This window comes from Podarcis tiliguerta (assembly GCF_965153285.1).
Source record: "Podarcis tiliguerta genome assembly, chromosome: 8".
Taxonomy (NCBI): domain Eukaryota; kingdom Metazoa; phylum Chordata; class Lepidosauria; order Squamata; family Lacertidae; genus Podarcis; species Podarcis tiliguerta.
The window spans coordinates 74,054,810-74,082,161 of record NC_139541.1 but is presented as its reverse complement, the minus strand read 5'-3'; the positions used below and the strand labels follow the sequence as shown (position 1 = coordinate 74,082,161).

Below are 27,352 nucleotides of genomic sequence, written 5' to 3'. Positions count from 1 at the left end.
GTGTTTTGTGATCACAATATCCATACATTAATCCATATGCTCAAACATTGCTCTATCCGAGCATCGACCTCCTCCCGCCCCTTTTTCTGACTTCAGTACGTAATTACTTTATTCTTAGCATTTCTATAACCACTTTTTTACCTTTTCTCTTATTTTTATATTTCCCTTTATGAAATGTAAATCAGTTCCTTATATTGCCATTACAAAACATTTCAACTCACAGCTACAAATGTTTTCAGATATTTACAATATTCTTTCATATATAATATCAATTTGCTCCAGTCCTTTTGATACAGTTCGTCGCGCTGATTCTGGATCTTCCCCGTCAGCTTTGCTAACTCAACGTATTCCACCATCTTACTCCACCATTCTTCCAATGTTGGAATCTCCTGTGATTTTCATTTCTGGGCCAGGAGTATCCTTGTGGCCGTTGTGGCTTACACAGATTCATCTCCAATTAGACCTAACAAAAATTTCCGATGTCCTGGAGAAGGTAATCTAATGTTTCTTAATTATTTTGCTTGTGTTTAGTAAGTTAAAGAAAAAAGAAAAGTATTCTATTTAATGATTAACCCCATAATATCACAAATATTTTAGCTGAGATAGTTGAAAGGAGGGGGAAAGCATGGTTAGTGCAGTTCAGAAGCTATATGCTGTATAATAATTTATTCAGTTCATAGTTCAAACATGGAACTCCCTTCCACAGGAGGCAGTGACGGCCGCCCGCTTAGATTACTTGAAAAGAGGATTAGACAAACTCAGGCAGGGCAAAATAACCCACAATATCTATGCTCCACTTCCAGTTTCAAAGGAAGTTTGCTTCCTCCCTTGAAACAAAAGCTATTTCTCAATTTTCCACCCCATCCCTCACCAATAAATAAATTTGGCTGGAAGGATTGGAGCAAACTCCTAGGGATTTCAGCACACTCCTATGCATTTTTGGTTGAACTAATAACCATTTATTTCAAAGGGATTACAGTGTAATTCTACACCTGTCTATCTAGATGTAAGTGGCACTGATTTCAATGGGTCTTACTCACAGATAAGTCTGTATAGTTTTGTATTGCAACTTCCTCAAAGTATACTTTGGAGTTTTGGTTTCTCTGGCACTTCCCTTTATCTCCACTGCCTCAAACGCTTTTCCAGTTGAAATAACTATTATAATGCTTCACATATCTAACACCAGCCTCACATTGATGGCTAATTATGGTTCAGCATAAATCTCCTCCTTGTGAATTCAATAATTCATATCAATGTGAGAGTTATTCCTAGTGGTGAGAGTCAGGCATTGGGATCCCTGTCTCTTCCTCTCTTTTTTTCCTGTTCATGGAGGGAAATGGGTTGCAGGACACAGAGAAAATAGTGCTGTATTATTGTCTATCATTGTGGTTATTATGATAAAGATAAATGATTGTGGCAAATAAAAAGTTGCTTCTAAAATGTGTATCCTTCAAATCCATAGTTTGGAATGGGGAAGTGTGGTATTTCCTGATATAAAGCATCAAAGTTTTGTTTTTAACGTAAAACTGCAGGCAAGCAGAGATTTGACAGTTTTTGAATGCATGGTTATGTCATCAAACCTCAATACAAGATAAAACATCTCTCAAATAAGTGAAATGATAAAAGAGTTAGAACAGGTGGTGAAAGAGACTTGCTGGGCCTAACAATGTTTGTATGTCCAGGTACCTTAGCCTTTTTAAAGCACAACATACAAAATATTCAAAAGGCAGTGGACTTTTACGCCAATCCTATGGGCCTCCAGCTCTGACCATTTTGCTTTGTAAATGTTCTCATATCCTCCTTATACTTCAAGAGTCCATTCACCTTGGAGGCAAATTTATTTTAAAGCTGATTTAAATGCATACGCCTCAGCAGTCCTGATTTGGCCGGAATGGCTACGGAATTCATTAATCTGTCCTGGGTTGTGCCTTGATTCCAGAGTGTCCTGATTTCTCCCTGCCAGCAGAGAAGGGCCAGGGAAGTAGTAGCTCCTGGGGTGGCAGCAGCATTGGGAAAGAGACATGAGGGCTGCTTCCCAAAACCTAGTTAGTGCTTAAAAGGCTTTGTGGGAAAGGCCGTTTGACTCCAGGATCCTGTCAGAGTCCTCACACCTCCTGCCAGAAGCACCTCCTTTTGCTAATTCTTTCAGACCAGAAGGAAGGGGCTTACCCAACCATTGCACTGCTCCCACACCTCTGTATTGTTTAGCCTGAGCAGTAGTTGAAACCAACTCTTCAAGGAAGAAGCATATACTCAAGAAGACCCTCATAATGCCTGAGTGACTAGAAGCCAATGAGGAATGAACCAACAGCTGACCTCTGGAAGAAGAAGTTGACTTGGAGGAATTCATGGGCCAAGGAAGGGTGACCAAGGATTCCAATTGGGAAGGACTGGTCCAGTGAGGAGCAGGAAATTATGAAAATAGGGAGTGCATCCTATATTTTTATATTGTAACACAAATCTCTTTTTTCATATTGGATGCAATCTTTTTAAGGAACTCTGTGGGAGTCAGCCAGGTGCCTCTTCCAGTTCAACCACATTTACAATCTCAGTAAGCAGGTACTTTTAATAAATGTGTTCCTCCCTCAGGCTTTATGGTAAAGCTGAGCTGGAAACAAACTAATCCTAACGCGGCACAAAGTAATAAACAATTAGCATGTCACACACATGCTCTTCCCAGAAATCAGGTGAACCTGGAACCTGCTTATATCCATGGGGTCATTCAAGTTTACACTGTCAGTTTTGTAACTTATCAGTACTTTGTTTTTAATATAGTTATGATAGCTATTTTCCCTCCAGTATGAGAACTAGTAAGCCTCTGAATATCTGTTGTTGCAGATCACAGCGGAAAATGTGATCTATAAAGGGATACACATGCATTGATGGTTACCACATCCTCTTTGTGGGTCCGTTATGGATACCATCCTCGCAAGCTTCCCAACCCCGACTGACATCCCATCGGTTCTGGAAGCAAAAGACATTGTAGAAGAACTGTCAGCAATGCAGTCTTTGCTAAAAGAGTGTTTGGACTGTGCTAAAGAGGCCTATAAGATATTGTCCGATGCGCACTGAAAACCTGGCACCGAAATTAATGTGGAAGATCAGGTGTGGCTGTCAAAACCTGATTTGCCACAAAAGGGCATGTGCAGGAAACTGAACCCAAAGAGTGGGCCCGTTTGAAGTTGTGGACCAGATCAACTCTCTGACTTTCTGGCTCCGATTTCCTGTGTTTATGAAGATTCACCCCATCTTGCACAGATCAGTCTTGTCATGTCCATTCACCAGGCGTTGCATACATGCCACCCCAACTGACCAAAACTACTGGGATGGGTGGAGGAGGGCTCTGGAGCGGGGAGTGATGTCAGGGACTGGGCAGAGGAGGAATGGATGGTGGAGACTGCCTCCCCAACCTGACACTTCCAGAGAAGAAGACAGTTCAGAATTACAACAGAGGTTTGAGGGAGATCACAGCTCATAGGAAGATGAGGGGAGAAGTTGGGAAATAATGGGAGAGTAGGAAGAGGCAGAGCCGTAGCAGCTGGCTGACACGTTATCACTAGAAAGCATTTCAGATCCACCATCTCCCTGAACCCTGCGAGCAAGGAGCTCAAAGACAAATGGCCCTAAGAGGCAACCATAGGGGGGGGGTCTCTGTTAATGAATGAGGAAGTGGGAGAGAAGGGGAATGGAGTTTTACGCAGGACTACACCATTTCTCCAAGAGGCTGCATTCCCAAGCATCTCCCTGTAAACATTGAATAAAAAGCAGATGGGAAGGAAATTTTCTTGTGTTATCCATTCCTGGCAACCTGCCGTGGTTGTTGGTTCCTCTGCCACCTGACAGCTGTTAAAATATACTAGTTCCCAAATTCCTAACTGACCTTCTTCTACCATCCTTTATTCTTATTTGGTAACAGGGTGCTTACTACACTGTTGTTTTATTTGTCTTAAATAAATATGTAATTCTGTATTTTTTGATCCAAACCAGTGCATCAGATCTTTTTGAGTATTCTGTGCTATATATTTTGGTGATTTAGCTCCTACTTTCTGGAATCACTCAGATGTCCTTTGTAACCACAGGTGTTCCCTGGACCTGAAGGGAAGAATTGTTAGCAAGAGTGTTGACATATTAATATTCTGGGAGTTAGGCCTTGTGTTTAAGAGCCAACAAGAGAACAAGCTCTTGAAACGATGGGTCCATTTCATAAGCTACAGGAATGAAAGATTTGTAGATAACATCTTTTCTTGTAACCTATTTTCAGTGATCTGACTTCTGAACGGCTTTCATCTGCATTTTAAACACGGACACACATTCCTCCCTTCCCAATCTTTCTCTTTTGCCCTTCCTTCCTTCCTTCCTCCCTTCCTTCCTTCCTTCCTTCCTTTACTTTTCCTCATATTTACCCCTTTTCTCCTCCCATTCCTGCTTTTATTGTGTTCTCTTTTTTATACACCCTAATATCATCATCATCATCATATATCAGTGGATTTGTAACTGGCTGACCGACCGAACCCAAAGGGTGCTCATCAATGGTTCCTCTTCATCCTGGAGAAGAGTGACTAGTGGGGTGCCACAGGGTTCTGTCTTGGGCCCGGTCTTATTCAACATCTTTATCAACTACTTGGATGATGGACTAAAGGGCATCCTGATCAAATTTGCAGATGACACCAAACTGGGAGGGGTGACTAACACCCCAGAGGACAGGATCACACTTCAAAACGACCATGTCAGATTAGAGAACTGGGCCAAAACAAACAAGATGAATTTTAACAGGGAGAAATGTAAAGTATTGCAGTTGGGCAAAAAAAATGAGAGGCACAAATACAAGATGGGTGACACCTGGCTTGAGAGCAGTACATGTGAAAAGGATCTAGGAGTCTTGGTTGACCACAAACTTGACATGAGCCAACAGGGTGACGCGGCAGCTAAAAAAGCCAATGCAATTCTGGGCTGCATCAATAGGAGTATAGCATCTAGATCAAGGGAAGTAATAGTGCCACTGTATTCTGCTCTGGTCAGACTCTTCCAACTCTATGATTCTATGATTCTATGATCATCATCATGACCATCATTATTGCTATTTATATTATTTAAATATACCTCTTTCTATTCATTTCCTTTGAATCGGTGTGTCTTTTGTATTTGCTTATACTAACAGAATTTCAAAGGGATGGAGAAAGGAGAAGAGAAGATTCCCTGGAAAAGACCCTGATCTTGGGAAAGATTGAAAGCACAAGGAGAATGGGATGGCAGAGGACGAGATGGTTGGACAGTGTTCTCGAAGCTACTAACATGAGTTAGTAGACCAAACTGAGGGAGGCAGAGGAAGACAGAAGTGTCTGGCATGCTCTGGTCCATGGGGTCATGAAGAGTTGGACACGACTAAACAACGGAATATGTATGTAATCACATCTAACAAAATGTGGCATTTTCCCTCTTGTTTATTTTCAATGTTTCATTATTTAGGAAACCACTAAAGCAGAGTTGGGGTGTGTGTGGAGATGACAAGGCATTGGTACAGTATGTATCAAAAACACATGGTGATAAGTATTGGTCTGTGCTTTAAAAATAAAATAAAAGACTTAATGTGCTGTCAAGTGGTAGTGGTGGGGAATCTCAAGCTGGTGCTAGTATCCAGGTAGAGAGGTGGCGAAGTGGGCATCTCCCAGGGTGAGAGGCAAGGTGAGAAAAGAAATGTTCCAAGGTGAAAATGGGGAGGGCCTGTCATTGGGAGCCAGGGAGGGTGCTTGTGACTTGTCAATGCTGTAACTTTTTGCAAAGCATTTTGAGGTTGAATCTCAAGGGGTGTCCAGAGCACTGTCTAGCCCTGATGTGTTGGATGAGTATCAGTTGGTAAGATTCAAGGACATTGCCCCTTGCCCCTCTTGTCTGAGGAAAAGGAGCAGGGAGGGGACAGCTGACTGGGTCAGGGAGGTGATTAATGCCTCCTTGCAATACAGGGTGTCCCTGCCTACTTGAAGGAAGCAGTAGTGTGCCATCATCACAAATGGATTATGTGGATGCTCATCCCCAGGTTATTTCATAGTGGCCCATGGAGGTGGGCCTTCTTAGATGGGACTTATGGGGTGGAGTGTCATATAACATCATCAATCAAACTCTATGGCAGTGGGGCATAAGCAATTGACAGGAGGTAGTATCCTTATACTACTAATGCCTTGGCCTGTAGATTAGTGTCAGAAGAGATGAGCTGACTGAGTCCAGGAAAGATACACCATTGACTGGAAAACTGAACCTGAATCCTGATACTGAAGCTCCACCATGATTGCCCCAAGGGTCCTGTAACTTTCAGCCTACATGCTTCTCCATTCCGAAGTATTCATCTGAAAGAAGACTTGGTGTTTTTAATCAATTGGTAATGGAAGAAAAACTATAACTTAATTATAAAAAGACAGGATGATTATAATGGCAATAGTACAGGATCAGTGCTATTTTATCTAGATTTACAGGTGCAAGAGCTCACCATGGAATTCTTCCTTGTTCTCTTAAAATGGTAATAGCACCCACCTGAAAGGTGCTGGAGTTGAAAAGATGCCCCGAGTTAAATTCTTCAGAGAAACCTCTTATCTAAGAAAACATTCAATTTTAATCATGATTTTAGCTGTGTAATGTATTTTATTATGTTTTTATCCCGTTTTGTGTATTTTATCTTTTGTAATATCTTCGGCTAAACCAATAAATATTAATCACATTTGAATCTGAAAGAAACATCCAAGAACCAGCATTTTATTTCCCATAACCATTTATTTTGTATTGTAATAATCATAATGAAAACTTAACTTCTTTTTAATGATACACTACAGGGCTCTTTGAAGTTAGAACCCCCAAATTCCGACCCCTTTTTCTCTACACTTGCTTTCCTTTATCTCCACCAAAAGCAAAAAAAGAAAGAACTGGACTTCCTGAGTCCTGAATTTCACCACTAGGCCTCCAATTCCCCCTCATTGACTACACTGTGCAAATTACCCTTCATGTTCAGGCTGGTGTGATATTCGTGAAGCATTATAACATCTTTCTTGCAGAACTAAAAGGATATATTTCCCTACTCCAACTCTCCTTCCTTTTTTTCGGAGGCGACAAAAATCTGTTGTTCCACAGCCTTGGAAAGAAAAATTGTTGTGGATAAAATAAGCTGGAAAAAAGGAAAGAAATGCTGACATTAGTCCTTTATCCAGGGACTAAAAGATGGTACCTGTGATGGTGAATGAGAATTTAATAAGTTAATTTTAAAATATATATATTTCAGAAATCTGAACCATATTATAATTTCATCCAAACATGAATATACAAGAATACTACTACTACTAATTTATTATTTATACCCCACCCATCTGGCTGGGTTTCATAATTTTCACCATTATTTGTTTGGGTAAAAAATAACTCTTATGTAAGAAATTTGGCAATTCCCCCCCCCCCCCCCGCTCAAAACATCATTATTCCTCAAAACTATGTTGATATGGAGCTATGCATCTAAGACTGGATCTAGACACATCAAAAAAGTGATTCAGTTTAATACGTTGTAAACTTCATACATGGAAGTCCCATTGGTGAAAGACGGGACTCCACAACATCAATTCCATAATGTTATAACGCATATAAAGCGCTTTATATTTTTACGAATATAGCTAACTCATGACATCGGCAAAATGATGTGTGCTTTTGGAAAGGAACATAGCCTCCCTCTTTTCCTCCCCCTGTGTATCCCCTAAATCCATTCCGGGAGTTTCCACAATTATGGAGCAGATTTTGGGAGGAAACAGAGCACATGTAGGCAGAAGAGCCCAGATATTCTGTTGCACAACTGTAAATCCTTGCACTGAAGGTCTGAGTTAGCCAGACACTGCTCATTGTCACAGAATTTAAGGAAATCTATTACATTCATTTTACATAATAAATATGTTTTTTTGAGCACGGGGGACATAGTTTGTCCTGGACTGCATCTCATTGGTGGAGAGATCCAGATGCAACTGGGGTGGAGAAATCAATGCAGTTTTTACTTTTGTTTGGAAGAGTATTTTATATGCATATCTCACTTTTAATCCTCCTTCTGTACAAGCAAGTGGCATTATGAAAGATAAAAGACACAGTCCAGGCAGGCAAAACACTAAGGAAGGGTGCAGAGTGGGACCAGTGAGAGAGACCAGTGTTCCCTCTCACTTTTCCAGCAACATGAAAGGGAAAGGGGGAGGGAGAAGGAAAACAGGAGGGAGTCTCTATGACCCAGCCAAAGACTAGGCCTTTCCTCCCTGTTTGACTAGCAGTGTTACCTCTAGTAAAAACTCCTTTAAAATCCACACACTTGGTCTCATTCTCAAAGCAGTTGACGGTCTTCTCACTTTTACACTTTTTGTTTCCTTTGGAGAAGCAGGCTGGACACTGCAGACCATTTTCAGCCAGCATGTTCCGATCAGGAACTGCCAAGATCACAAATATATGGAGCATGTTAATGGTTTTGTCTATTTTTGTATCTGTGTGTGATAATTCACTTATTTTGCCAATTAAAAGACTGACCAGGACCAGCTCAAGGCTGATTTAGGAGGACACGGATAAGATATGTGGGTTGTAAGGTCAATATTTGAAACAATTGAATATTAACTTGAAGGGACCATAAACTGTTCATTAGCTGTTCATGAGCCTAGATATCCAATTATTCTGTTTGAAATAGATCATTCACAGGCTTAAAAAGCATAGGGAATGTTATAAAGGTTTCTTAAACTTTGTATTCTTGGCCCAGGTCTTTTTTGGGGGGACTTACCCACTGAGTTAATTAACCTAGGCCAAGGTCTTAATTTTGGCTTGTTAGACACCTCTTGATTCTAGCAAATTATCTTGATGTATGTCAGAAGCAATCTACTTGTGAGGTGACGATCTGCAGAAGTTGGTCATTAAAATAACAGATTAGCACAGCAACACATCAAAGGAATGGAGGGTACGTTTATCATATGTGGAACAGAGGGTACGTTTATCATATGTGGTGGAAATGTAAGGTCATTAATAACTTCTGGGAAATGATCTACAGTCATACCTCAGGTTACAGACGCTTCAGGTTGCTTTTTTGTGGTTACGGATCCCCTGTATCCCAGAAGTACCGGAACGGGTAACTTCTGGGTTTCGGGGGTCGCGCATGCGCAGAATCGCTAGATTGCACTTTGCACATGTGCAGAAGCGCCAAATCACAACCCACACATGCGCAGATGCGCCGCTGCGGGTTGCGAACATGCCTCCCGCATGGATCACGTTCGCAACCCGAGCGTCCACTGTATAATGAAATGAAAAAAATATTTAGAGTAACTTTTGTAAAACAAAAAACCAGCAGCCTTTTAAATAGGTATTATAGGAGCAGAGGTTCCAAAAGACCAGAAGAAATTGTTGACGTATGTTACAACGCCAACCCGGACATTGCTAGCCCAAAGATGGAAAGAGGAAGCAATCCCTACCAAAGTAGATGGGCAGACCAAGTTAATGGCCTATGCTGAAATGGTGAAATTAATTGGAAAGCTCAGAAACCAAGATGATGAGAAATTTTAAAAAGAATGGGAAATGTTTATTATATATTTACAAAAGTACTGTAAACATCTTAATACATTGGCAGGTTTTTAAAACCACTTGTAATTTTAGAGACGGTACAGGAAACTTGAGGTTAAAATACAAATTTGGAGTAGAAAGGATATGCAGTTTAAAAAGATTTTCTTTTCTTTTCTCTTTTTCTTCTTTAATTTTTTGATGTAGTGTTTGTTCTCTTTTGTTTATATGTGATGCTTGTTACACTTGCAGAAAACCCAATAAAAACATTATTTCCTTTAAGAAAAGGATTCTAAAATGATGCAGAAACTTACGGCTGAGAATTTCACTGTTACACAGATCAGTGTTGCAGCAGTGCTTCTTCATCTGAAAGAATTTGCCATCTGCTGCAGTGAAGCTGTAATCACCTGAGAAGCAATAGTGGGATGACAAGCACCAATTCGAAAGTTGCACTCGGGGATCTACTATGAAAAAGAATTTGAAAGAAATATTTAGTTCGGGGGGCGGGGACGGGATGCAGATTTATTGCTTCTAAGGCACATTCATTGTAATGGTTCCAGGTTTCTACGTTGCCTGAATCAAGACCATTTCAAACTGACAATATGGGAAAGTATTATTAAATTTGGCAATGGAATGTATGCAGAACTTCATTTCAGGTCAAAATTGTAGCACGAAGACTCATGGCTGCCTCTATGCATCTAATAATCCATGTGACATACACTGCACTCTCCCTGCTAGTTGATTGTAACAGTTTGCAGGTTGGGGAAAATGCTTCCCTGAACTCTTGTTCCCAACGCAAGACACTTGGCAAGACATTGCATTGCACCAACTTTACTGCCCCCTTGCCTCTCTCCCTCCAAGAATGTAGCAGTGATGTTGGAGGTTCATCAGGGTGGAGGGGTGCACTTTGAATCAAGCTGGGTAACTGAATCCCTTTTTTAGAGGCGAACTACATGAATACTGTCAGCTAGCCAGCTCCACACGTTGCTGCACTTAGCAGATAAACACTCCCGGCAGCCAGCCATAAATTCCTTACTTTATTTCTTTCTGACAAGATTACATGCAGAATAAACAAAGCGACCTGTCTCTCATGACGCGTTGCTCTAACTACTTTCTCTTTTCCCTCTCCCTCGAGACCAACAGAGCCAACGGCTCAGCCCCTTCTGTTTTCCCCTGTGACGTGGATCCCCCTCTCTCTGAAGCACCCCTTCCTCCCCAGACTCACTATCCTCTTCTCGGTCTTCTGAGGAGGACTCTGATCAGTGGAGACCGTTCCCTGTATCCCCTAATTTTTTCCTCCCTTGCTGCCTGCAGTTCCCTGACAAATACTTTCTTTATATTGATTCCTTTCTCATTGTTTCATCACTGAGAATTACTTCAAAATAACTTGAGTGGGGGGAGGCCATGGAGCCATGAAAGTTTGAAGTATCTTCAACTCCAATCCCGATTACACAACTTTTGAATAGTTTTTGTAGATCTGTGAAAGGACTCTCAATTTTAAGGTCATTTATGGCAAAGGGGATGTTCAGCTTATATTCCAGGCTTATTGTCCTAGTTTGATAACCAAAACTAATCTGGAGTTCATTGGTTTGGCTCTATAGGGATTTCTGGTTGATGCAAATCAAGTTCTCCAAGCTTGGCGATCAGCCCCCAGATTCGGCCACTGGTTGTGATCAGGTGATGTTAGATTCCCCATTTTCATATGCCAGCCATTCCTTACTTCAGATGTTGTTGAACTACATCTCCCATCTTCCCTGACTGGTAGCCAGGCTAGCGGAGGCTGATGGAAGTTCTAATCCAACTACAGCTGAAGTGTCACAGTTTCCTCACCTCACTTTTTCATAGGTGAGTTGCCCCAGCATAGACTTCTATATGCTAGTAGAACCCTTAAAGTTCACCTATCTTAACCTGGATCTAATCCAACAGCAAAAGACAAATTCTTACTTATATTTGTTCGCAGAGCACTAGCAACACAGGAATCTTGGTTGGAGTCACAAGTTACTTTCCCATAGCCATATGTTGTCAGTCCAGTCTTGTTATAGGCACTTCTGCACTTCCTAGCTAATGCTGAGGACAGGAGCAAAAGATTACTTCATAGATTCTTATTACCATTACCATTATTATTATTTGGTGTTGTGGTTTGCTTAATGAGACCCGGAGGAGGAGGTGATAGTGAATTAAAACTTTTAAATTAAAAGGGGTTCAATTTAATAAGCATTTTAATAGAATAATATGAAATGATATGAGTAAAACACTCATTAATTAAAGCTCTTGAAGCCATTGACCAGAAAAAGTAGCATATTTCAGACATAACCCACAGTAAGACAGAGTGTTGCACCTTTGCTGAGGTCCTAATTGTGTGCTTCCCATAGCCAATGTGTTGGCCAATGTGAGGACAGGTTCCGGGACCAAGGGTGAACAAATCTATCAGTTTCGCTTGCTCTCAATTTCAAATTTTTCAAATTTATTTATCTGCAGCCAAGCTCAAGGCTGTGTACATGGTTTTCCCCTCCCCATTTTATCCTCAGAAGATTCCTGTGAGGTAGGTTAAGCTGAGGGATAGTGCCTGGTCTAGGATCCCCCAGTGAGCTTTGTGGCTCAATAGGGATTCAAACCCTGGCCTCCTGGATCCTTGTCTAATACTCTCATCACAACAGCAAACTGGCTCTCTTAAATTCAGCTCCCCAGATTTCCACAATCAACGAGTAGTAGTAGCAAAACTGGATCCTCAGCAGTGGGTTTCTGTGATCTGTTCCAAGAGGATGGTTTCTTTCTTATTAAAATGTATTTAATTTCTTCCTGCTATGGCCATACCTAACCATGTGTCTGTCTGGTGTGTGTGTGTGTATAAACACACAAACATATATATGCACACACACCAACAAACACAACACACACACACACACACAGAGGGAGATCCTTGATTTGTGTGTTTTGCTGGAACTCAATAGAAATAAACTCGTGACTTGACTCTCCCCTACTTCCTCTTGGTAACCCAGCTGTCCTTGCTCTCTATGGTGTTGATCTACACTCCCAACTCCCCTTCCCTCCCAAGCAGCAAGTTCTCTTCAGTGTCCTCTAAAGGTAATTTAATGTTCCCCATCTTACCTGGAGAAAGCAGGGCCAAGAGGAGGCATGCTCTCAGGAGTGCCTTCATCATTCTAGAAAGATTAGGAGACTCAGAACAGAGATGGATCAACAAGGATATTTATGCAGGTAGAGGCTTGCCTGGAGAGATTTATAGGCCATGGATTCATGTCGGAGGCAACACTTGGGAACAAATAGTTCAGTGAGGTCTGGAAATGGGGATTGTTTGTTCATTACAAAGATAAAGAGGGACATATTAAAATTCAAAGCTCACTGTTGGAATTGTCTAAATTATTTCTCTATAATCTCATTACTTGTTAATAGACACCTCTCAGATTTATTCATAATAATAATAATAATAATAATAATAATAATATTTTTACCCCACCCATCTGACTGGGTCACCCCTGCCGCTCTGGGTGGCTTCAAGTATATACAGAAACATTCTTCTTCTTCTTCTTCTTCTTCTTCTTCTTCTTCTTCTTCTTCGATCACTTGAAGCCTTGTAAGATTCTCTTCTATAAACACGGTTTTAACAATGAGTCCGTAAGTGACTGTGGAGGCCAATTCTGGACCGACACGTCCTTCCACTGTGGGGACATTGGTTCCTGGGCAGGAGTTGATCACGGTGTGGATTTGCCAAGCATGCTTTCCTCTTAGCACGTTTCTCCATTGTGTCCTGAGTTTGAGTGTCTTCAAAGCCCATGACCCCTTTGGTAAAGGCTGTTCTCCAACTGGAGCGCTCGCAGGCCAGTATTTCCTAGTTGTCTGTGTTTATACTATATATTTTTTAAAGATTTGCCTTGAAACCGTCTTTTAACCTCTTTTGTTGACCACCAGCATTACACTTTCCATTTTTAAGTTTGGAATAGAGTAATTGCTTTGGAAGACGATAATCAGGCATCCCCACAACATGAGCAGTCCAGCAAAGCTGATGTTGAAGAATCATTGCTTCAACACTGGTGATCTTTGCTCCATCCAGTACACTGATATTGTTTCGCCTGTCTTCCCATGTGTAAGATTTTTTGGAGACACCGTTGATGGAATCTTTCAAGAACTTGGAGATAGCATTTGTAAGTGGTCCATGTTGCAGAAGCATACAGTACGTTTGGTAGTACAATGGCTTTGTAAACAAGCATTTTGGTTTCCCTGCGAATGTCCTGGTCCTCAAACACTCTACACTTCAATCAGGAGAAAGCTGCACTTGCAGAGCTCAGGCAATGCTGGATTTTGGCATCAATGTTGACCCTTATGGAAAGATAACTGCCCTGGTAGGAGAAGTTGTATTCTAAAGGTTGGGAGGTCATTCCACAGTGTGGGCATCACTACCAAAAAGTTTCTCTGCCTGGTTCCCTCTAAACTCACTTCTCAAATTGAGAGAACTGCCAGAAGGCCCTCAGAGCTATATCTCAGTGTCTGGCCTGAATAACGGTGATGGAGACTCTCCTTCAGAGAAAGCTTGGATATCAGATTCAAATGGAATGGGCTGTGGGTCACATGGATGCAATGGAGGCGTTATCCATTAAAACTGATCCTCCTGTCTTGGCCGTGATATGTTTTTCTACATCTTTGAGAGCTATGATGGGGTTAGATACCACCTCTATTGCATATTTAACATGTTTTCTTTAGTGTTATAACATGCCGTACACTTCATAGTTTTTTCCCAGAGGTTTTCCCACACATTCAGCATTATAGGGTGTCCAATATCTTGATCCCATCTAATCATAACTGCCTTAACCAGTCAAGGAGGAGTCGGTATGATATTATTTTCATATTATTATTCACTATTTCCTTCTCAAATTTAGAGGGTTCGATAGCAAATCAATTCTTCTCATCCTATTTAAATGTCTCGCAGAGTTGATGATATTCCAGCCAGCCCGAGAGCTGATAATCATAATTTAAATATTCATGCCAACCAAAACGGTTGTTATGCCCTTCTAAATCTAAGAGCTCGTTATTTTTAAGATGACCCTAGTCTGTTATCCAAGAAAAGCAGACTGTTTCATAATATAATTTTAGGTCAGACATGCCAAAAAAAACAAACCCTTTCTTTAAGGTCAATAAGAAGTGTGTGCTTAATTATTGGTCTGTTTCCAGACCAAATGAATTTAGATATTTCCCTCTGCCAGTTTTCAATGCAGCTTGTTTTTCATATAACTGGAATGGCTTGAAACAAAAAAAAAAAAAAAAAAAAAAAGCATCTTTGGTAAAATATTTAATTTAACAGCCGAAATATGTCCCACAAAAGATAATTTTAATTTACTCCAAATTTCCATATTCCTTTTAATTTTGGACCATGCCGTGATGTAATCATCTTCATAAAGATTAATATTTTTTGTGTTAACCATATTCCCAACAATTTTATTTTTTGGCAGACTTTTAGATGTGTTATCCTTTCAATTTCATCTTTTTCCAATTGGGAGAGATTTTTTGCCATTAATTTTGTATTGGATTTGTTCAATTTAAACCCCTATACTTTCCCAAAGTTGTTAATTATTTCCAAGGTTTTAATAAGACTCGGTTGTGATGATAAGGTCATCTGCAAATGCCCGCTATATATATATATATTCTCCCCAGCCGCATGATTCAGAATAAATCAGAAATATTAGAAATGTGTTGGAATATTTGGAACTACGAATTGACAAACCAGCAATTTTAATGGCGGTCGACGCAGAGAAAGCATTCGATAACATCGCCTGAAGATTTATGACAACTATGTTGCAACATATGGAGTTTAAAGATCTGTTCTGTAACAGAATCCAGGCTATCTATACCAAACAAATTATAATAAATGGGAATAGATCAGAAAAATGTGAAATTAATAACGTGACGAGACAGGGATGTCCGTTCTCTCCGTTAATATTCATTTTAGTAATGGAAGTCCTAAATAAGAAAACCAGAGAGGAAAATAATATCAAGAGAATAACATTGGGGAATAATATATATAAATTTAAGGAAATATATAACATTCCTTATTCTTAAAATTATGCTATTTGAGCAGGGGGAACACATTTTGTCCTGGACTGCATCCCAGTGGTGGAGAGATCCAAATGCAACTGGGTTGAAGCCATGAATGCACTTTTTACTTTTGTTCAGAAGGGTATTTTATATACAAATCTTGCTCTGAATCCTCCTTCTGGAGAAGCAAGTGGCATTATGAGAGTTTAAGGACAAAGTCCAGGCAGGCAGAACACTAAGGAAGGGTGCAGAGTGTGGCCAGTGAGAGATGTGGCCCCTCTCACTTTGGAAAGGGAAAGGAAGGGGCAGGAAGTGGGAGCAGGAGAGCAGGAGGGAATCTGTGTGACCTAGCCAATGATTAGACCTTTCCCCCCCTTTCTGAGTAGCAACTTTACTTGTAGAAAAGCCTCCTTTAAAATCAGCTGGGTCTCATTCTCAAGGTAGTTGACAGTCTTCTCACTTTTACTTTCCTTTGGAGAATCAGGCTGGACACTGCAGACCATTTTCAGCCAGCATGTTGTGATCAGGAGCTGCCAAAATCAAAAGGATAGCAAGCATGTTAATGCTTTTGTCAGTTTTTGTATCTCTGAGTTATATTAATGGAATCCACCCTAGGACCTTAGAATTTTGGTGGGGCAGCAGCAAGTAATATTTGATGAAGATATGATCTAGAAACAACGTGGATTCAGGACTGTCCATGGAGAAAAGACACCATTACTCTCTGAGATGAACGACCTTTACATGATGGGGGTGAGGAAGTGTGAACTTTCCTTTCTTTCTGAATCTCTCTGAAGATTTTCATGTCATCAATTATGGTGTAGCCTCTCTGAAAATATACAATCTTGGTCTATTTCTGAGTTAGCGGAGTGTAACCTGAAGCGTATGTAACCTGAAGGGCATGTAACCCGAGGTATCACTGTATCTATATAGCAATTTTAAAGCAGGAACTCCTTAAAGAATCCTAAAAGGTTTTGGATATTGAGAATACAGATGATGGTCTGTTTGCAAATGAGGCAGCTGCAGCAAATATTGGTACAGGGCAGAAGGGAAGGTGTCAACTCTCCCTGGTAGGGATACTGCAGGACAATGGACAGTAACTTGTTCTAAGAAGACTGAAAAGTCTATTGAGATCATATGACTGTGTCCATCATTAAAGCAGAACAACTAATTTAGTGCTATGGTTATTCTGCTGCAAGGACTGTGTGCTTGAATGGCTTGTGATAATACAGTGGTACCTCGGGTTACATACGCTTCAGGTTACATACGCTTCAGGTTACACACTCCGCTAACCCAGAAATAGTGCTTCAGGTTAAGAGCTTTGCTTCAGGATAAGAACAGAAATCGTGCTGCGGCGTCGCAGCAACAGCAGGAGGCCCCATTAGCTAAAGTGGTGCTTCAGGTTAAGAACAGTTTCAGGTTAAGTACAGACCTCCAGAACGAATTAAGTACTTAACCCGAGGTACCACTGTAATCCTAAATCTCTTCCCACAACGGCTAACACTGCCAAACATATTCTTCAGTGCCAGACTGTAGCCCTCATTTGCTACAGACTGCTAATACTATCACATCCAAGGTCTATGTGAAGTTGCTGGCTCCTTGATGGATAAAGGTATAGTCTGAGCCAGTGCCTCTGTCTTTCCTCTTATTTGATGTGGGGTCTTACTGAGTTCAAAAGTGCAATATTCTTTTTCTGCTCTCTTCTGATCTTCCAGGCCACTAATCAAAGTGCAATGAAAGCCTCAAGGTACTGCTCAGGTGACTGCTCAGCTGGCAAAGCTAGACATACCTCAGGGCTGCTGAAAGGTGCCAGGGATGCACTGGTAGGCACTGAATGGAATACAATGACTCCAAGATAATTACTGAGAGCTAATTAAATTATCTTACAGAACACCGACACTCCTTGTTCTAATTGTGTCAGATTGTTGGGACAGGGAAAGATACTTTGACTCAGCTGATCTGTTTGGTGATGACTGTCCTTAGCCACATTGTCTTGAATTGAACCCAGCTAGTTGTTTATACCTGCTTCAAATCCCATCTTCCATTTTCAAAAGATAAGAAGAACCCTGAAGTACAGAAGAATCCTTCTTGGAGCAGCTGTTCAGATATCCATGGGTGCAGGACTATCATGACAGGAGGGCAGTAGCCCCAGGGCCCTCTTTAGCGTATGTTCCACCAGGATGCGGGACGCGGGTGACGCTGTGGGTTAAAGCCTTAGCGCCTAGGGCTTGCCGATCGAAAGGTCGGCGGTTCGAATCCCCGCGGCGGGGTGCGCTCCCGTTGTCCGGTCCCAGCGCCTGCCAACCTAGCAGTTCGAAAGCACCCCTGGAGGAAAGAAGATAAATAGGGACCGCTTATTAGCGGAAAGGTAAACGGCATTTCCGTGTGTGGCTCTGGCTCGCCAGAGCAGCAGTGTCACGCTGGCCACGTGACCCGGAAGTGTCTTCGGACAGCGCTGGCCCCCGGCTCTTTGAGTGAGATGGGCGCACAGCCCTAGAGTCTGTCAAGACTGGCCCGTACGGGCAGGGGTACCTTTACCTTTACCTTTACCTTTACCATCAGGATGCAAAGATTTGCCCAGCACCCCCCCAAAAAAATAAAATAAAATAAAATTGAGGGGTGAGCTAGAAGGTGTTGAGCTTTTTTTAAGGGGCGCAAGTCTAAGTTTTACAGAGGGGAACAGCAAAAACCGCTAACATGGAAAAATAAAAAGTGGCAGCGATAGCTCCATCTTCCGTTTTTGTGATCATGCGAAAATGGAAGACACCACTAGGGGGTGCTACCAGATACATTGATTCTGCAGCTCTTCCGAAAAATGGACAGGCATGACCAGTTTGCGGTCGACCGGTTGGACATCCCTGAGGTAAATAGTTAAGAGCTTAGGCAGCTTCAGCGGCAGGTGCCTGACGCCCCCCAGAATTCAGCACCTGGGTGCCCCGCACCCCTTGCACCCCCGGGTAAAGACGGCCCTGAGTAACCCACTCTAACTGTCCGGGTGTGGCAGCAGTGACCCTGGGCCCTCATGCCTCTTTCCCCATCTGGCAGACTAGCAGTGGCTCTGGCTGTGCCCTTTTTTGCTCTTAATGATAGGTCAGCCCTAACAGGAGGCTTTTAAGTATCTCCTTCTTCTCTTTCTATTGCTCTTGGATGCAGAGCAATGCAATGCAACTCCTTCCTTCATAGGCAAAGCTGCTTCTCAAGTTTCCACCCCATCCCTCACCAATAAATATATTTGGCTGGAAAAATTGGAGGTGGCATAGGGATTTCAGCACACTCCTATGCACTGTTGTTGGAAGTAGTAACCATTTATTTCAAAGGGATTACAGTGCAATTCTGCATCTGTCTACATAGATGTAAATGCCACTGATTTCAATGGATCTTACTCCGAGATGGTAATAATAATAATAATAATAATAATAATAATAATACAGTGGTACCTCAGGTTACATATGCTTCTGGATGCATACGCTTCAGGTTACAGACTCTGCTAACCCAGAAATAGGACCTCAGGTTAAGAACTTTGCTTTAGGATGAGAACAGAAATTGTGCTCCGGTGGCGCGGCAGCAGCAGGAGACCCCATTAGCTAAAGTGGTGCTTCACAGGTTGCTCCTTGAAGTTTGGACCTCCAAAGTGTTGTTATTTATGGACCTTAAGGTCCTCCGCGGGGCAAACCAGGAGAGGCGGTCATCAGCATATTGGTGACAGCCCAGCCCAAAGCTCCGGAAGATCTGGGCAAGGGAACTCATAAAGATGTTTAAAAGCATCGGGGAGAGGATTGCGCCCTGCAGCACCCCACACACCAAGGAGTGGCGCGATGACATTTCCCTCCTTAATGCCACCCTCTGTCCCCGACCAGAGATAAAAGAGCACAGCCAGTTACGGGCTATGCCCTGTATCCCCACGTCTGTGAAGCGGTGGTCCAGAAGATCATGATCGACCATGTCAAAGGCTGCTGACAAATCTAAAAGGATCAGTAGTCCTGACCTGCCTCGATCCGGTTGTCTATGGAGATCATCTGTTAGAGCAACCAGAGCCGTCTCGGTCCCAAAACCAGGACGGAAACCGGAATGAAATGGATCTAAAGCTGATGTTTCCTCCAGAAACCTACCAAGCTGTTCAGCAACCGCTCTCTCAATTACCTTACCCAGATATGGAAGATTTGAAACTGGGCGGTAATTGGATAGGTCTAAGGGATCTAGTGAAGTTTTCTTTAAGAGTGGACACACCACTGCTTCCTTCAGTTCCCCTGGGAATGTCCCCGTGTCAAGTGGCAAATTGATAATTTCAACCAGGGGGGGCCGCGCAACATATGGACACTCCCTAATCAGCCAAGACAGGCAGGGATCAAGGAGGAAGGTGGTGGGCCTACTAACTTGGAGGAATCTATCCACATCAGCAGGGAGTATCCGATCGAAATGGTCCAACACTGGACATGAAGTCAGTTGAGGGGACTCCAGTTCAGTCACTATATCTAAATTGGCAGGGAGGTCACGGCGGAGCAAAAGGACTTTCTCCGCAAAAAAGCTCGTGAATGCCTCACAGCTGTGGGTCGAATTTGTGCTTAAATTTGTTGCCAGCCCAGAGCTAGCGGTTTAGGGAATTTTTTAATGTTTGATGTTTTATTTTGTTTTATTATTCTGTTGGGAGCTGCCCATAGTGGCTGGGGAAACCCAGCCAGATGGGCGGGGTATAAATTATTATTATTATTATTATTATTATTATTATTATTATTATTATTATTATTATTATTCACCACCAGAACCACAAACTCCAAGGCCTTAGTAAATGACTAATGTGAATATTTCTTATTCTTTTCCAGATTTCGTTCATAGGAGTGACTTCACTTTCCAGGGATGTTGAACAACAGATTTTTTTTGGGAAAGAGTTGGAATTGGAGCAATAGTGCTCCAATGTGAAATGGGATGCAGGACACAAAGAAAAGAGTGCTGTATTTGTGTACTTCATTATGTTTATTATGATAAATATAAATGATTGTGGCAAATAAAAAGTTGGTTCGAAAATGTTTATCCTTCAAATCAATAGTTTGGAATGGGGAATAATGGTATTTCCTGATATAAAGCACCAAAGTTTTGTTTTTAATGTAAAACTGCAGGCAAGCAGAGATTTGACAGAACAAATCTCTCAACTAAGTGAAATGATAAAGCGTCAGAACAGGTGGTGGAAGAGACTGGCTGGGCCTAACAATGTTTGTATGTTGAGGTATCTTAGCCTGGTTAAAACAAGGGGCTTGCCCAACCATTGCAATGCTCCCACACCTCTGTATTATTTAGCCTGGGCATTAGTTGAAAGCAACTGTGCAAAGGAGAATCGTAAACTCAGGAAGGCCCACATAATGCCAGAGTGTTCAAAAGCAAAGGAGGTACGAACCAGCAGGTGACTTATGGAAGAAGAAGCTGAATTGGAGGGATTTATGGGCCAAGGAAAGTTGCCCAAGGATTCCATCTAGGAAGGACTGGTCCATTGAGGAGCACAAAATTATGGAAATAGAGAGTGCATGCTTTCCCAGAAATCCTATATTTTTATATTGTAACACAAAGCTCTTTTTTCATATTGGATCCAATCTTTTCAAGGAACTCTGTGGGAAACAGCCAGATGCCTCTTCCAGTTCAACCACACTTATACAGTCAAGAAACAGGTTCTTTTAATAAATGTGTTCCTCCCTCGGGCTTTATGGTAAAACTGAGCTGGAAACAACCTAATCCTAATGAGGCACAAAGTAATCAACAATTGGCATGTCACACATTTGCTCTTCCCAGAAATCAGGTGAACCTGGAACCTGCTTGCACCCATCAGGCCATTCAAGTTTGCATTGTCAGATTTGTAGCTTTTCAGTATGTTTTGTTTTTACTGTAGTCATAACAGCTATCTTCCCTCAAGTATTAGAGCCAGTAAGCCTCTTAATACCAAAAAAATTTCCTCTCTTCCCCATCTTCTCTCTCCCCCTCTCCCTCTCTTTCTCATATTTCCCCTTTCTCTCTTCTCCCTTTCCTACTTTTATGGTGTTCTCTCTTTTACACACCCTAATATCATCATAATTACCATCATTATTGCTATTAATTTTAAATTTCTAAGGACTGGAGTACAGTAATATGTGTGTAATCACTTTTAACAAGATGTGGCATTTTCCCTCCCCATTTATTTTCAATGTTTCATTACTTAGGCAACCCCCCCCCCACACACACACAGAGAGAGAGAGAGAGAGAGAGAGAGAAGGCAATGCTAAGATATCGAAACCGTGTGATGGTATGAAATCATTGGTTCAAGCTTTAAATATAAAATAAAAGGCTGAATGTGCTGCAAGACTTGGGAGGGGGGATCTCAACCTGGTGCAACCTGGTGGAGAAGTGGACATATCCCAGGATGAGAGGCTGGGTGAGAAAAGGAAAGTTCTAAGGTGAAAATGGGGAGGGCCTGGCATTGGGAGCCAAGGAGTGTGCTTGTGACTTGTCAATGGTGTGAGCAGGTCAGTTGCAATAAAATGGGAGGAATCCTACCCCCCCCCCATCTCCTGACCATGTGAAAAAGCCACATGCTGTGGCCACACAGCAAAACTTGAAAACAAAACTCCCTCCCTTGTTTGTGAGCCTTGAGTGTGTGATCCTGGCGTGAGTCAACAGTGTGATGCAGCCACATAAAAAGCTGGAGTTGCACTCCATTATCTCTCAGAACAGTTGGATGCCAACTGAAGCTCCCTCATTGCCCCAAACTTTGATCTAAGCATCCAGAGAATCCTCCTTCTATTTTACCATATCTATTTTCATGTTAAACACATCTAACATGAAGTAGGTGGAAAGGGGGAATCCCAAGAGCCAATCAGGAACTCCCCTCAGAATTCTTACTCAGCCCTCAAAAGAGAAACTAGCAAAGCCCAAGCTGTAAAGGGCAGGTGTTATGTACTGAGCTGAATCCTAGAAGAATAGGATCCAGAATGCAGCAGTCTGATTGGTCCGCAGGCGCCACCCAATTCAGCTCCATGTGGAAGTGAATCAGCGACCTGATTGGCCTGCAGGAGCAGCCAATCAGGCTTCTGGAGGAGGTGAATCCGCAAGCTGATTGGCCTACAGGAGCAGCCTGGAATTAGCCAATCACGTGGGGCCCATTGTGTAAATAATGTATATATAGCTAGACGTTTTGGGGAAAGTTTCATTCATTGCTACCATGAAATGAATAAAGAACATGAAATTCACACTCGACTCTGAGTATATTTCAGCAGGAGAAGCAGTAGAATAAAGAATGTAGGGAAGTAGCATCACAAATGGCCTGGACTCTGCCTCTTCCCTCCTGGGAAAAATCAGCCCACATGCCCGCCCCCCCTCATTCCAAATCCCCTCTTCTTTTCGGGAAGGAAGTGTTTGGAAAATTTCCCCACTCTCAAAACAACACTATTCCTCAAAGCTATGTTGATAGCACTTTTCTTTACACATATAGCTAAATCATGACATCAGCAAAATGATGTATTCTAGAGGAAAGGTGCATATTCTCCCACTCTTGCTCCTCCTGTGTACCCCTAAATCCATTCTGGATGTTTTCCCCTTTCTGTGGAGCAGGTTTTGGGAGAATACAGGGCACATACAGGTGGAAGAGAGTGGAAATTTTGTTGCACAACTGTAAATCCTTGCACCAATGGTCTGAGTTAGCCAGAAACTGCTCATTGTCACAGAATTTAAGGGTCAGATGGGATTACCATGAGGAATTATAGAATATACATCAAGCCATCGTGTCCACAATGAAGACATTGTGTTGACTGGGTTTGATATATTGACAATAATTTCTGATTAAATCCCATAAGATTCTACATTCATGCCCTTTTGATGCCCTTTTTCCTCTGCTGCCCATTTCTCCCTGCTCTTCACGAATCACGTACACACTTAGACAGGCAGGCGTCCTGGGTCATCAAAGACAGTGGGCAAGTTTATTTGATGTAGGATCTTAATCTTAGGGCCAGGAAGCAGATCTCACATTAAGGTGATAACGGTGGCTGTCCTCCTGGCCATCCTCCTTATCATATGTGTATTGCTTGTTTATTACCTTCTGGGTTGCCAGATACTCTTCTTTGTAGTTCTCAACTTATTTACCCCAGAAATATTTGTGCTTAATTAGTTTTAGTGGTTTAACTTTCTCCCCACGTGGGTTTGTGGAAATGCTCAGAAGAAATCTGATTGGTGACAGAAAATGGCTTGCATGGTATTCTTGATGGGCTAAGAGCAGCCAGTACTTTAATTCCAAACCTTGAAGCCTCTGAAGTTTCAATGAAACTATTGGCTTGTGAAAATGAAAATGCTGATTGCAAGACTGCTCTTAAAGCGATATACCAGAACCCAGAAACAGAGATTGCTCAAATGAGTAAGCCTTGCCAGAATATTGACACCGAGACTCACAAATTTGCCCTCCTAACAGCAGATTTGTCTCCTTCAGGGCAACAGCTGAAGAAGGAGCCAAAAGGGTTTTCTTGTGTGTGTGCAAAGGTCAGAGGGGGCAGGGTTTCTGTTGAGGCAGGTGATTAGCTGTGGGAGAAGCTTATCAGAGCTTGCAGGGCCCCAGTGCACCAAACCTTGATGGGGTGAGGGCTTGTCCTCCCACAGGGTGGGGCAAGCACGTCCTTTGCAGGGGCTGCATCCAACATGCGAGGTTTCTTCTGGTAAGGAGCAGGGGCGGGTTAAAAAAACACACCATCTTGTGAGAGGAGCTCACCAGCTGCTTCCCTGATGGGACAGGGGTGGGCACAGGGTGGACTTGTGCAGCATCAGAACATCCCCTCCCATGAGAGGAGCTTGGGAGCCTGGGAAAATTAAAGGACAGACCAAGGATAAATTCTTTACGGAAGTGTGGAATGGCGTCTGTCCCAATGTGATATGATTTTTGGAAGTGTAAAACCCACACAGAGGATGTTTGTTTCCAACCCGCTTGTGAAGATTATCAGAGATCGCAAAGAAAGGAATATATGATAACAACAAGAAGATGAAGAAAGTAATAAAGAGACTATCTGGACAGAACTGGATAGAACTGTCTAATTAAAGCAGCAATATAAGTGATGCTTGGACCCCCGTTCGGAGCTTGAAGTATGGGTACCCCCAACAAAATTTGGCTGTATAATTTGGAATTAATGTGATTTGGAAATAATGTGATTTGATTGGCCTGTTAATAAACATTATTTTTTTAAAAAAAGAGAGGAGCTTGGGACAAGGTGGCAGCTGCTTGGGCTTGTCTCTGGCAGAGGTTGGGCGATAAGGAGTGTGAGGCCTCGGCAACAGCAATCCAGCAGAATTCTTTTCAGGATCAAATAGTCAATTGCAATCTACAGGTTGGTCATAATGGAGCTACAGGAATGAAAGGGTTGTAGATAACATCTCCTCTTGTAACCTATTTTCAGTGATCTGACTTCTGAACAACTTTTGTCTCCATTTTAAACACACACACACACACACACACACACATTCCTCCCTTCTGCATTTTTCTCTTCTCTTTCTCCTTCCTTCCTTCCTGCCTGCCTGCCTGCCTTCCTTCCTTCTTTCTCTTTTTACTTTTTCTCATAATTCCCTATTTATTTTTCCTCCCTTTCCTACTTTTATGATGTTCTAGCTTTTATACATCCTAGCAGCATCAACATTGCCATCATTATTGCTATTAATTTTATATTAAATATACCTCCTTCTACACATTTCCCTTCTATAGTTGTGTCTTTTGTATTTGCTTATACTAACAGAATTTCTAAAGGATGGAGTAAAGTAATATGTGTGTAATCACATCTAAGAAAATGTGGCATTCCCCCTCTCCATTTATTTTCAATGTGTCATAAATTAGGAAACCCCCTTGCACTAAAAAAAAAGCGGGGGGACACAGAGATGAGGCAATGCTAAGATATCTCAACCACATGATGATATGAAACATTGGACTGGGCTTTAAAAATAAAATAAAATGCTTAATGTGCTGCAAGTGGTGGTGGTGGTAAATCTGAACCTGGTGCCAGTAACCAGGTGGAGAGGTGGAGAAGTGGGCATCTCCCAGGGTGAGAGGCTGGGTGAGAAAAAGCAAAGTACAAGGTGAAAATGGGGAGGGCCTGTCATTGGGAGCTGGGGAATGTGCTTGTGACTTGTCAATGCTGTGACTTGTTTGCAAAGCATTTTGAGGATGAAATTGCTTGCATCCACAGGGAACCTGACTTAGCTGTTACAGCAGATGAAACTCAATGGGTGTCCAGAGCACTGTCTAGCCCTGATGTGTTGGATGAGTTTCAATTGGTAAGATTCAAGGACATTGCCCCTTGCCCGAGGAAAAGTAGCAGGGAGGGGACAGCTGACTGGGTCTGGGAGGTGATTAATGCCTCCTTGAAAGAGGGGGTGGTCCCTATCTACTTGAAGGAGGCAGTGGTGTGCCATCATCACAGATGGGTTACTTGGCTCTCCCCCCAAGTTATTTCATAGTGGCCCTTGGAGGTGGGACATGTAAGATGGGACCTTTGGGGTGGAGTGTCATATGACAACTTTAATCAAACTCTAGAGGGGCGGGGCATAACCAATAGACAGGAGCTGGTATACTAATACTACAGATGCCTGTTGTATGCATGACCAAAGTATCCTGCCAGGCTGCTCTATCAGAGCAAATGGGGGGGGGGGCAGTGTCTATGGCACTCTGTCTGAAGGAGAGCCCCATAGACCAGTCGCCATGCCCATCAACTTTGGAAGGGACCAGCTCCCTCAGATATTTTATGGGGGGGGGGGAGTGAAGACCCCTTGCCACCTTGGAGTTGCCTCCTATGTAAACTGGTGTTTGTTCAGTGAAGGTCAGAGTGCATATCCTTTCCCTAAGGTATTTATTGATAAAATTTAAAAATGGGATGGAGGTTGCAAGGAGATTCAGATTTTTAACAATGGAGAGCCTCCATTTTGGAATAAGATAATACTACATATTATTGATGATTAAGATCTTCCTTGAGATATTCTGAGTGTTCATATTTTAAAGCATGATTTCATGGTCAAATGTGCTCCTTGGCAAGCCTGTCCCAAGACATGTTGTCAGATGAGGCAAACCACAAAATAGTGCCTCCCCATTCCAGGGAAGAAGAGATAAGTGCAGATCGACATCCGGAACAATGCGAAGGGTGAGGAATAAAGATCACCACAGGAAACTTTTCACATAGGGACCTGCAATCTCAACCCCATTTAATCTGTGGCCCGGTAGCAGCAGGAATCCAATATGGGTACGACTTTCAGATATCCCAGCAACGCCTCCGATTGGCCAAGAGGCCACTGAAGAGCCAACCTGATTGTGGGGGAGGGGCAAATCTGGTCTTTAAGAAGCGCAGTGCGGCTGTTGTTGCCATTGTGCCAGCAAGGAATTCCTTGGAGGCCAGATCTGCTTCCCCTATGGATCCAGCAACCTAAAATGGTTGCCTCACCTTGCCTCATGGGGCAGGGAGACAGTCCTGAACATTCGTAGGCCAAACTACCCCTTCAGGCCCCTCACTATGTAAGCACATCACAAATACCAAACGGGGAAAAGCTTTTACAACTCTGTCATAGTTGAAGGCTGCTCTTGCCAGATCCCCTATGTCGTTTGCCTATGTAAAGGTAAGAGGCCTGAATATTCACCCAACTACTTACTGGTTTGTTCCATCTATGAGGACTTAAGAGAAGCTTTGTTCAAATATTTAAATCTCCCAATTGAGAGATGGATTGGTTATATGCTGAACTATTTATTAAGGGACAAATCGCCTTGCCCCTCTGAAAAATTGATCTGTTTTGCCTTTAC

General features: G+C 42.3%; 1 protein-coding gene across 8 annotated transcripts in view; it reads right to left on the bottom strand.

Moving 5' to 3' along the window:
* LOC310684624 (uncharacterized protein) overlaps positions 1 to 27,352 on the bottom strand; it is a 211,110-nt gene that overhangs the window by 65,685 nt on the left and 118,073 nt on the right. For 3 of the 8 annotated variants that reach the window (XR_014514773.1, XR_014514774.1, XR_014514775.1), the window contains exon 1: positions 12,649 to 12,705. Coding sequence is in view for 1 of the 8 variants with exons in the window: in XM_083456033.1 (XP_083312159.1) it covers positions 8,286 to 8,432 (147 nt within the window). In the remaining 7 variants the exon portion in view is untranslated. Of the gene's footprint in view, positions 1 to 6,742; positions 7,151 to 8,285; positions 8,433 to 9,854; positions 10,005 to 12,648; positions 12,739 to 27,352 lie in introns of those variants that run through there. The other 5 variants (XR_014514771.1, XR_014514772.1, XR_014514770.1 and 2 more) reach the window with 4 other exon arrangements.